Source organism: Nerophis ophidion, linkage group LG12 (assembly GCF_033978795.1).
Source record: "Nerophis ophidion isolate RoL-2023_Sa linkage group LG12, RoL_Noph_v1.0, whole genome shotgun sequence".
Classification (NCBI taxonomy): domain Eukaryota; kingdom Metazoa; phylum Chordata; class Actinopteri; order Syngnathiformes; family Syngnathidae; genus Nerophis; species Nerophis ophidion.
The window spans coordinates 35,295,792-35,308,712 of record NC_084622.1 but is presented as its reverse complement, the minus strand read 5'-3'; the positions used below and the strand labels follow the sequence as shown (position 1 = coordinate 35,308,712).

At 39.0% G+C, this 12,921-nt stretch overlaps 1 protein-coding gene across 3 annotated transcripts in view; it reads left to right on the top strand.

Annotated features, from left to right (window-relative positions):
• The first annotated feature begins 295 nt into the window (after positions 1-295).
• Positions 296-12,921, top strand: part of slc38a8a (solute carrier family 38 member 8a) — a 39,506-nt gene continuing 26,880 nt past the window's right edge. For all 3 annotated transcript variants that reach the window (XM_061917446.1, XM_061917445.1, XM_061917447.1), the window contains exons 1-3: positions 296-627; positions 5,959-6,157; positions 12,458-12,614. In XM_061917446.1, coding sequence (XP_061773430.1) covers positions 427-627; positions 5,959-6,157; positions 12,458-12,614 — 557 coding nt within the window. In that variant the 5' untranslated portion in view covers positions 296-426. The remainder of the gene's footprint in view (positions 628-5,958; positions 6,158-12,457; positions 12,615-12,921) is intronic.

Genomic DNA, 12,921 nt, shown 5'->3' with positions numbered 1-12,921 from the left:
TATTTTTAGAACAGGCTAGCGGGCGACTCATCTGGTCCTTACGGGCGACCTGGTGCCCGCGGGCACCGCGTTGGTGACCCCTGATTTATATCGTTTAACTTGACCCAGATCCTTACAATGTATTCCCTAATCGTACACAATACACATCGGTATTTATTTCGACAATGCAACAATATTAACAACACAACAAAGGCCACATATTTGTGAAAAAAAAAAAAAAATTGGTCTCATCAGGTTAGTATCGATCTAATACCGATACACTTGATATCGATACAGTTGATATTCGTATCCCTCCCTCCAGAGTCACCTGGCTGTCGTCAGCCGACATGTTCGATACTTCAAGGCGGTTAGTGGTGACCGTTGACCACCTCCCACCGACAACATGGCTGGACGTGTGTAGCCGGTGTGTCCCACGGAGACTTAGACATGGAGGAGTTGGCCAGGGAGAGCATCAGCCTGCTGGCTTCAGCCTCAACCGAGCACCGGGTGGAGGTGGCCGGGCCCCGGCTGGGCTCCATGGGGGCCATCTTCATCATGCTGAAGTCAGCACTGGGCGCCGGTCTGCTCAACTTCCCCTGGGCCTTCGAGAGAGCCGGGGGCATCCACAGCGCATTGACCGTGGAGCTGGTAGGAAAGTCCTCTATACTCTTTATTTCTTTATCCTTTTCTGAAAGGAATAATCTCAAAATGTATTCGATATCTTTGTGTTTTTGCTGAGTAACCGTCTTCACAACCACTGTAAGAAAATGTCACCTGTCACTCATTTGTTCCTAAATGTCTCACAATCACTGTTAAGTCATCTTAAAGTCATTTTAAAATGATTTGTGTTTTAAACTCATATATACAGTCGTGGTCAAAAGTTTACATACACTTGTAGAGAACATAATGTCATGGCTGTCTTGAGTTTCCAATCATTTCTACAATTCTTATTTTTCATTGTGATAGTCTGTTTGGACCACATACTTGTTGGTCACTAAAAACATTCATGAAGTTTGGTTCTTTTATGAATTTATTGTGGGTCTACTGAAAATGTGAGCAAATCTGCTGGGTCAAAATCAAATCATCTTTATTTATAAAGCACATTTAAAATTCACCACAGGGGTAACCAAAGTGCTGTACAATGGGCAGGTTAAAAGATAATACGAGAACCGAGCAAACAACACAACACAAACAGAACGTGATAGAAAAATAAAAAAAATAAAACATAAATACAGGTTCACAGCATGTGTATAATGGGGCGCCATTGCAGGATGGATATCACTCAGTGTTAAAAGCCAAGGAATAAAAGTAAATTTTTAAGAGAGATTTAAAGGCCTACTGACGTGAGATTTTCTTATTTAAACGGGGATAGCAGGTCCAATCTATGTGTCATACTTGATCATTTCGCGATATTGCCATATTTTTGCTGAAAGGATTTAGTAGGTTGATTGGCAACACTAAATTGGCCCTAGTGTGTGAATGTGAGTGTGAATGTTGTCTGTCTATTTGTGTTGGCCCTGCGATGAGGTGGCGACTTGTCCAGGGTGTACCCTGCCTTTCGCCCGATTGTAGCTGAGATAGGCGCCAGCGCGACCCGTGACCCCGAAAGGGAATAAGCGGTAGAAAATGGATGGATGGATGGATTTAGTAGAGAACATCCACGATAAAGTTCGCAACTTTCAGTGTTAAGAAAAATGCCCTGCCTCTACCGGAAGTCGCAGTCGTGGGAGCTTCTCACATAATTACATTGTTTATAATGGGAGCCTCCATCAAAAATTGCTATTCGGACCGAGAAAACTACAATTTACCCATTAATTTGAGTGAGGATGAAAGATTCGTGTTTGAGGATATTGATAGCGGCGGACTAGAAAAAAAAAAAGATTAAAAAATAAAGTAAAAAAAAAAACGCGATTGCATTGGGACGGATTCCGATGTTTTTAGAGACATTTACTAGGATAATTCTGGGAAATCCCTTATCTTTCTATTGTGTTGCTAGTGTTTTAGTGAGTTAAATAGTACCTGATAGTCGGAGGTGTCTTGACGCCAATCCTTAGGGGAGTCAAACGGCAGCTTTATGGACGGCACAAGCTCAGCTTTTCTCCAGTAAGAAGCGACTTTTTACCACAATTTTCTCACGGAAACCTGCTGGTTGACATTCCGTCGTGATTCATGTTGGCTTGACCGCTCTCTGATCCATAGTAAAGTTTCACCTCTGGGAATTTTAAACAAGGAATCACCGTGTGTTTGTGTGGTTAAAGGCTAAAGCTTCCCAACTCCATCTTTCTACTGTGACTTCTCCAATATTAATTGAACAAATTGCAAAAGATTCAGCAACACAGATCTCCAAAACACTGTATAATTATGTCATTAAAGCAGACGACTTTTAGCTGTGTGTGTGCGCAGCGCTCATATTTCCTTAAAACCCGTGACGTCTTGCGTACACGTCATCATTACACGACATTTCAAGACGAAACTCCCAGGAAATTTTAAATTGTAATTTAGTAAACTAAAAAGGCCGTGTTGGCATGTATTGCAAAGTTAATATTTCATCATTAATATATAAACTATCAGACTGTGTGGTGGGTAGTGGTGGGTTTCAGTAGGCCTTTAAAAACAGGAAGAGAGGAGGCTTGTCTAACACTCAGAGGTAGGTCGTTCCAGAGTTTGGGAGCAGCTGTAAAGTGTACATACAGCAATGTTAATATTTGGTTACATGTCCCTTGGCAAGTTTCCATACCTAGATATATGCTGGTCACAGGAATTCAGACTCCAAACTGTACTAATTGTGAAACATCCATGGAAAAAAAAAGAATCTACACATGCTAAATTAAAGTGAATCTTGAAGGAACCGTTGCCAGCCATTCTATTTTAGTTATGTGATGATGTTCAAATTAGATTTAGACTTACACTTATTTTTATTGTCATTCAAATGTGAAATTTACAGTACAGATGAGAAAAACATTAATTGCATTAGCTCGTTTTAGTGCAGGATAAAAGAGCAATAAGGTGCAGATATAAATAAATAGATTACTGTACATATAAATATATTGCACTTTGGCATATACATCCACGTTTATGGATGTATGTTATATTGTCTTTATATTCCAACGAGTTAATCTGTTTTTGGGGGTAACTGAGGGGATTATTATGATGCGCTCAAGAGTCTTATGGCCTGAGGGAAGAAGCTGTTACAAAACCTGGAGGTTCTGCTACGGAGGCTGCGGAACCTCTTTTTAGGGTGCAGCAGTGAAAACAGTATTTGGTTAAGTCTTTAAGATTAAGGTGAATGAATAAAAAACATTCACACATTAAATGTCCTAAATTACAAATACAGTATTTCAATAGTGAGTAGAGTACACACATCAGTTACAGCAACCATTTTAAGACAGTATAGCTTCTCAAGGAACACCACTATAGTATTGAAAGTGGACAGACTTAAGAATAGTCTCTATACAGCTTATGGATTTAGTATCCAATGAGAATGACTCAATACAGAGCCAATATTATTGAAGAACATAAGTGGGACATTATCGCGTTTTCCTTTCAATCCAACATGGTGGCAGTAGCTGCCGGCTTCTCTGCTTTGAAAAAATACAGCCTGCTTAATCGTCTCCTTGCAGAAATTTGACAGTTTTCCAACATGATAGCAACCCAAGCACAGTTCCAAGACATTACATGTCTTGCTCAGGAAGGTGAACGTTATAGAGTATTGTATTGTAATAAGTGTTTACTTAACCAAGATGATGACGTCGTCATGGATGAGTGGATCATTGGATTCCAGTAACAGCCTGTGTTGTTCTGCTGAATTCCATGGCAAAGAAGATAAAGCCAATGCTGCAGTAAACAACAATGACGCGCACACAAAATATTGACACTGGTGGCACTATTTGAAGCTATTTATACAATAATGGCTGTGTGGATTTTTGCAGAGAACAGTACATTTATACAAGCTCCACACTGACTATAAAGAAAATCTACACTAAATTTAATTTGTCCACTGAAGAAGAAGCAGTTGTAGCTGAACTGTGAAGACTGCAAATCAGGGGTGTCAAACTCATTATAGTTTAGGGTGGGCCGAACTGGTAAAATCATGGTATGATAACTTAAAAATAAAGACAACTTCTGATTGTTTTCATTATTTTACTCTGGCCGAAAATAGAGCACATTCTGAAAAATTTAAAATCACAAATAATTCTCCTGACAAAACACTTCAAATTCTGAGGAAAAAATGTGCAGTTTGAAAAACACAATGACCTTCAACTTTGTCTCCGTGTATCTACAGAGCCATTAAACATTAAGCCCCTGCCTATCTAGGATTTAACGAAATATATAACAAATAGATAAAAACGTCTAGATATTAAATATACCTCATTTGTCACGTGCCTTTATTAATTATGTGCTAACTCAACAAACTATACAAATGGAGGTAGAAACTAGAGGTGAGGAAAATACATTTTTAAATGCGTCACAGTCAATAATTGATAATCTGTTTGTTTATTGTAAATAAAGTAATGAGGCAGTTCTAAAATTTGGATGACTGCAGCAAGCCTCTCACCGAGAGATTGGACCAGCTCCGTAATTATGGAGCACTAATAAATGTAGGAATAAATTTACCTGTTCATATTACAAATGCGATTTTTTTTTTAAGTTGCAAGTGATGAATGCTTATTTAGTGAAACAAAAGAAATATAAAACTCCATCAATACACATAAATTAAAAGATGCTTCAATGATCGATTTATAATCGAATCGTAACTCCTTATTCGTAATCATAATCGTATTGTGAGTTGGCCAAAGATTCCCACTTTGAGTGAAAACAGAAGAGGATGGAGTTACACTGTGTATTAACTTTTCTCATTTTTGAAACACATTTTGGAGCAATGAGGGTGCCAAAGAACCAATGCGTTCGAAGCAGAACACGTAAAACTGCAGGTTTTAAGTTTCATTTGGGTCGAGGCGGAGGAGCCATAGATGTATGCTCATTACTGTGTACCTCTTGTATTTTCCTCACCTCTAGTTTCTACCACCATTTGTATAGTTTGTTGAGTTAGCACATAATTAATAAAGGCACGTGACAAATGAGGTATATTTAATATCTAGACGTTTTTATCTATTTGTTATATATTTCGTTAAATCCTAGATAGGCAGGGGCTTAATGTTTATTGGCTTTGTAGATACACGGAGACAAAGTTGAAGGTCATTGTGTTTTTCAAACTGCACACATTTTTTCCTCAGAATTTGAAGTGTTTTGTCAGGAGAATTATTTGTGATTTAAAATTTTTCAGAATGTGCTCTATTTTCGGCCAGAGTAAAATAATGAAAACAATCAGAAGTTGTCTTTATTTTTAAGTTATCATACCATGATTTTACCAGTTCGGCCCACCCTAAACTATAATGAGTTTGACACCCCTGATTTGCAGTCTTCACAGTTCAGCTACAACTGCTTCTTCTTCAGTGGAAAAATTAAATTTAGTGTAGATTTTCTTTATAGTCAGTGTGGAGCTTGTATAAATGTACTGTTCTCTGGAGAAATCCACACAGCCATTATTGTATAAATAGCTTCAAATAGTGCCACCAGTGTCAATATTTTGTGTGCGCGTCATTGTTGTTTACTGCAGCATTGGCTTTATCTTCTCTGCCATGGAATTCAGCAGAACAACACAGGCTGTTACTGGAATCCAAACTGTTTGCTTGCCTAACAGAATTGTTATCGTGCCATCCAGTGGACGCATTTAGATCAGCAGTTTCTTTCATTAAACAATTTGAGCCATTTTTTATATTTAGCAACCTCATCTCGCGGGCTGCATAAAACCTGTTTGCGGGCCTTTTCCGACCCTCTGACTGTACTTTAGACACCATCCACATATGCTCACAAAGCAGCGAGTGGACCATTTTCTTGCATTCAAGGGCGAGCAAAGTGTTTAAAATGCCAAAGATTATAAGTGTCCATCATCTTCAACTGTAATATTTTTCCACTCAGGTTTCCCTTGTGTTCCTGGTCAGTGGTCTGATCATCCTGGGCTACGCGTCCTCCATAAGTGGTCAGTGCACCTACCAGGCGGTGGTGAAGGAGGTGTGCGGCCCATCCATCGGTCAGCTATGTGAGATCTGCTTCGTTTTTAACCTTTTCATGATCTCTGTGGCCTTCCTTGTCATAGTGGATGACCAGCTGGAGAAATGTAAGTAATTAGTCAAACGACTACATTTTTTTATTTAATAAATCACACTTTTGCATTTTTATTAATTGTGATTATTCGCACTAATTTAATTCAAATAGGTTGATTAGCAACACTAAATTGTCCGTTGTGTGTGAATGTGAGTGTGAATGTTGTCTGTCTATCTGTGTTGGCCCTGTGATGAGGTGGCGACTTGTCCAGGGTGTACACCGCCTGCCGCACAAATGTAGCTGAGATAGGCGCCAGCGCCCCCCGCGACCCCGAAAGGGAATAAGCGGTAGAAAATGGATGGATGGATAGGCTCCAGCACTCCCCGCGACCCAAAAATGGACAAGCGGTAGGAAATGGATGGATGGAAGACCCAATATTTTGACACAAATGTAGTTTTCTGTCATATGGGAAAATGTATTAAGTGTTTTATTTTATGGGAAAATGTATTAAGTGTTTTATTTGGATGCACATAATTTGCAGTTTTGTCTAAAATACCGTAAGAATTTATTTTGAAATTATATTTGCCTGCAAGCACACCAGTCGTTGCACTGAAGTGTGCATTGACCTGATCACTGACTGTAAAGCAACCTGCTCTACCTTTCAGGTAACCATCCGCTGTTAAGAAGCATGTGCAGTCAAATTAAATTGCACAATTAATCTGCGTTTAGACAGTACATAATAAATGCGATACTAATTTGTTATCAGTCGCATTAGTTCTCATGTTAACTTTGACAGTTAGAAAAAGTTAATTAGTTAAAGGCCTACTGAAACCCACTACTACCCACCACGCAGTCTGATAGTTTATATATCAATGATGAAATATTAACATTGCAACACATGCCAATACGGCCTTTTTAGTTTACTAAATTACAATTTTATATTTCCCTGGAGTTTCGTTTTGGAAACGTTGTGTAATGATGACGTGTACGCAAGACGTCACGGGTTTTTAGGAAGTATGAGCGCTGCACACACACACAGCTAAAGGTCGTCTGCTTTAACGGCATAATTATACAGTATTTTTGACATCTGTGTTGCTGAATCTTTTGCAATTTGTTCAATTAATATTGGAGAAATCACAGTAGAAAGATGGAGTTGGGAAGCTTTAGCCTTTAGCCACACAAACACACAGTGATTCCTTGTTTAAAATTCCTGGAGGTGAAACTTTCCTATGGATCAGAGCGCGGTCAAGCCAACATGGATCCCTACCAAATCTCAACCAGCAGGTTTCAGTGAGAAAATTGTGGTCAAAAAATCAGTTCTTACCGGAGAAAAGCCGAGCTTGTGCCGTCCATAGCTGCCATCGACTCCGCTGAGACACTGCGCGTCAAGACACCCGTGGAGACACCCTTCCGACTATCAGGTACTATTTAACTCACTAAAACACTAGCAACACAATAGAAAGATAAGGGATTTCCCAGAATTATCCTAGTAAATGTGTCTAAAAATATCAGAATCCGTCCCAATGCAATCGCGTTTTTTTTTTTCCTAGTCCGTCGCTATCAATATCCTCAAACACGAATCTTTCATCCTCGCTCAAATTAATGGGAAAATTGTCGTTTTCTCGGTCCGAATAGCACTTTTTGTTGGAGGCTCCCATTAAAAACAATGTGAATACGTGAGGAGCCATCACATGGGTGACGTCATCGTCTGCGACTTCCGGTAGAGTCAGGGCATTCCTCTTAGGAACGAAAGTTGTGAACTTTATCGTGGATGTTCTCTACTAAATCCTTTCAGCAAAAATATGGCAATATCACAAAATGATCAAGTATAACACATAGAATGGAACTGCTATCCCCGTTTAAATAAGACAATCTCATTTCAGTAGGCCTTTAACATAATTGATTGGCAGTCATTGACCACCGACTCATCCAAGTATCCAAAAATATTGTCATATCTATAGTTATGCCACTTTGTTTTAGCACCTGATAAAGTGTAATAATCAACATATTTAAAAACATCTCTGAATTTACACATGGAAGTGTATAATCCAATCACAACTTGATTGTTCTATTTCAAATCCGTTGTAAGGGTGTGTAAAGGCAAAATCTTTAAATCTACTCACCTCAAGGTTTTCCCCCCGATTGCCAATATGCCTGGGGCAGTGGGGTGTGGCTAAAGCCCGGGTGGGAGTGTGGTCAAAATGACCTTGCGAAAAAATTTGGGTAATTTGCAGTGATGCATGTATTTTCTTTAAAAAAGCAAAATACATTTTACACAGACATTTAAAAACAAATATGTTTTATTAATTAGTATTAACATATTTATTTTGTCTTTATATTATATTGTATTGCTCTAGTTTTCTATTGTTGCAGCTTATTGTACAATGTCCTTTGTTGAGAAATTTCAAAGTGTCTAGAGACTTTTCCAATCCTTAAAGTGACGTATTAATTATTAAAAAGGATGAGCAACAAATCTAGCATATTTTTCTGGTATCGTTGTGAGGTCTGTACTCCTGTTGAGAGGATCTTGGTGGAGAATGAGAAAGACAAGTCTGACAATGAAGCACGGAGATGGACTTTTGGGCACGGGAGAATGGGAATAAAATTGGTAACAAAAACTCAAGAAAAGTGTCAGACTTTGTGTGACTTCTTCGAGATGCTACAATACATTATATTACTTTATCTGGTTTTCACGTAAAAAAAGTCCTCATTTTTAAGGTGTTGCGGCTTTTATTTGGCTGTGGTGAACACCACAATATAGCACACGTAGGGAAAAACCCGAAACCTAGATATTGTTGATTTCTCATAATATTACTTTATTTATATTTATAATAAATATTGATACAATTAGGGCTGACAAATTAGGATCCTACAAAACAATACAATAAAATCCCAGCTCATGGCCTTGTGGTTAGAGTGTCCGCCCTGAGACTGGAAGGTCAGGAGTTCAGACCCCGGCCGAGTCATACCAAAGACTATAAAAATGGGACCTATTGCCTCCCTGCTTGGCACTCCACATAAAGGGTTGGAATTAGGGGGTTACATCATCCAAATGATTCCAGAGCGCGGTACACTGTGCTGCTCATTGCTCCCCTCACCTCACCACAATCGTTGGGACTCTAACTTAACTTTAACTTATCGTATGTGAATAATGTTAATAAATGTACAGCACAATATTTTGACCGCACATGCTCCTTTACCTTAACTGTGGATGTTTACCTGAAAGGCGACCTGGGTTGCTAACAATCAGTGTCAGGTCAATGCATACATCAGTGGAAAGATGAGTAAGGACATTCCGACTGCTGTGTTAGCTGGCTTCAAAATCAGAGCTGGTATTGGGATTGTGGACTGAGCTCCAAATTGCAGATACTTTGATGTGGGCTAAAAACAAGGATTTATTAGGATGGAAAACACATTTTATACTGGAAAGTAGATAATTCGGTGTAGATTATGAATTGAAATAAGTCTTCCAATGTTTTGCCATCAAAGCTAGTGGTAATGATGGATGAGGGCATACATGTCATGATTCTACATCAGTGAGTTGCCATCTTTCTTGTTCGTGAAGTAAAATCCCGCCCCAGAGGAAGATAAGGGTACAATTATTAAGGTCTTAATGTACGTTTTCATAGGTTGTCATTTGGGATGTGAGATGTTATACATCCTCCCTACATGGAAAGAGGCCCTTGAAAGGAGATTGATACAACTATTGTAAGGGCTATGATGAGTTACAGAACGTCCTTTAGTCCTGCTAGACTTCCTTCAAATTAAAATTAATCGGGGGTAACCTGGGACAAGTCTGCTGCAGTTTTAAGGATGAAGATCATCATTCAAAGGGAGGAATAACCGTTGATTTCAGGCAATGTGAGAGGCAGAAGTTGCTCCTGTTGAGTATTCCCCCTGTTTTCTAGTTGATTTGAGGATTGTTTCTCAGCTATGGAAAACCATGAACTGAAGAATAGAGGGGGGTTTGCAACACCATGATATATAGCTTCTCCTGATGGTTTCCATGAAGTACAAGAGTTATGATCTGAGTCTGGCGTTTGACGATGGTCAGACTATCTGGTGTCTTTGTAACGATGCTGTTCTATAGGGTTTTGAGCAATATTCCCAGTCGGGCTGCCAGATCGGCATCAATGAAGTTACCCTTACCAAGACTGACATATTCAAAAGATTCTTTCTTGTAAATTTTTCCAAACATGCAAGATATAAGGGAGATTCAATATACTGTTTCTCTCTCACCCTGTACTCTAGAACAAATTTCCAAGCTCGGTGAGAGAGTGGCTGCCAAACTGTTTGTCTTTTTTTTTTAAATGAGAAGAAAAAAAAAGACACATCAATGAGGAGCCACTGTGACGAACAGTCACTTCATTTCTGTTTGGTTCCTTGTTTTTTATGTACTTCCCATCAGTGCTCTTATTTTGGTTTCCACTTCCTGCTTGTTCCGCTGAGCACTGTTCACCCACCTGCTGTTAATTGGCAGGTGGTCCACACCTGCTGCCAATCAGCGTATGTTCTATTTATACTTGTCTCGAGTACTCCTTAGTGCTCTAGTACTCGAAGATCATTTTATGTTGTGGAACGTTTACATGCAAGACTGCGTCATTTCTGTTTTGAGTAAATTAAAACTCATACCTGCTCTCCGTCGGCTGGTTCCTGCATCTTGGGGTCACTAAAACGGCAGCCATACGAGTTCCTCACAGCCACATTGTTTTTACAAAACAAACAGTTACTCAGCTAATCAACACAAGTTCAGATAGGAAAAAGATACGACTGACTTATTTTGTACTTCAATGAAGTCTCCAAGATCGACAGTCATCCCTGGTGAACTGTGCCCAGTTCAGGAAGCTCTGAGATTGACTGTTAAAGCCTGAGCTGAGCGAGTAGAGACAGATGGTAAGTAGGGTCTTGGTCCCCACCCTCACTGATGGGCGCAAGAGTTTGAGCTCTTGCTGTACTTGTAGCTCTCACTGAAGACTCGGGAGTGAGTTCTGTTGGGAGCAGGTGTTAGGGATGCTTCGCTTTGGCGCTGTTTATTAATATAATAATAATAATACCTGGGATTTATATAACGCTTTTCTAAATACCCAAAGTTGCTATACATGTGTGTGGGGGGGAGGAGGGAGGATAAAAACAACTTTATTAGAAAAGAAAAGATAAGCAAGCAAGAAAAGAAAAAGAATAAAGAAACACTAAGGGCAGGGTCAGTTTGGAAAGGCTAGTGTGAAGAGGTGAGTTTTTAGGGTGGTTTTGAAGGTATGGATACGGATGCTCATAGTTACTGGGATGTTGAAGATGGCAGGTTTTTCTCTGACCACCAACTGATTATTTAGGGTATCGGTTCGGCCATTGATGAATACTGGAAGGAGAGCATCCTCATTCTAGTGCTGGAGAGGTGTGAGTAGAACGATAGAACTGTTTTCACCTTTTAGGAAAACTCAGCGAAGGTAATGGGGGTGTTTATCTTTGGAAGGGCAACCAAGCTTCTACCTATGCTTTTGCTCATTCTAGTTACAAGTGAAATACATAACTTATTTTGCCTTGGTAATTAAAAATGTCAAACTTGCTGGTAAAGGGTTCCAGAGTTGACAATAATTTTGATGGTTATATATATCGAGGAGTTGCCTTCGAAATCAGTGGATCAATGCTGGACGAGAGGAAAAAGGTGAAAGTGTGACACCTCATTAAGACTTTAGAGTTGGATAGTCCAACTGTTACCAAGTTTTGAGCAAATAATTCCAGTTAAAACATTTAATAAATATTCATGTATGCCTTACAATAGCATTACATTTGTATCAAAATATAGAAGTCTTTTTAAAAGTTCAAATAACATATAAGTTAAAATATAAATGTAATTTATTGCAATTAATCACAAATAATCCCAATTCTAAGTGATTAATCTGATTTTAAAAATCAGTGGTTAGATAGCACTAGTTTATATGTACTTATTAAGGGATTTTTGTATGTAAGAAGCATATTAAAAACATCTCTTATGTATATATACCAGTGAATCTTGTGTCAGATGTACAGTAGAGTACATAAAACACCTAACAGAAGTTGGTCGCGTGAGAAGCTGCACAGTTCACACATTTGAACAATAACTAACAAACCTGAGAGGAGTCCAGGCTGGTCCACTAATAACTTGAAGCATTAAAAGGCCTGGGCTTACCGTGTTAATGACATATTGTCCTATTACAAACTAGTGTACCATTGTTACCCTAAAAACCAAAACGGGTAACTTACTTTTAATTATCAATCTCCATCTCATGTTTTGTCCTGGTCTTGAAAACAGGGAAATTACGCTGCCTTCTGGTGAATTATTCTCATTTGACCTTATTTTCAAATGTTTTTTTTTGTTTCTTGTGTTTTTTATTAGTGTGTGGCTCCCTCTATGAGTTAATAACTGGTTTGCCAGACACCGAGAGGCCCTATCACTTCTACACGGACCAACGCTTTGCCCTGGTGCTGCTATGTGCCTTCCTCATCCTGCCCATTTCCACCCCAAAAGAGATCAGCATTCAAAAATACATCAGGTCTGCCTTCCAGTTCTTCTCCACCACAAATACACGTATAATGTATGTTTCAGTGGTGTTTTCTGTGGAATCCTACTCCCCTGAATTAAAAAAAAAACAAAACTTCTAAGTGAAAATAAGGCATCAGAGCCAGACTCTCCCAGCTAAACCACCCCACACTCAAATCCATACATGAATTGTATGATTGTAGTTGAGCAACATGGTCATGGCAACATGTGCAAAAGCCTCGTAAAACTAAGCAGGAAACACATAGAGTCTGATCTATTAAGATGCAAATACCAGGCACTAAACAATAAAATTGTTTGTA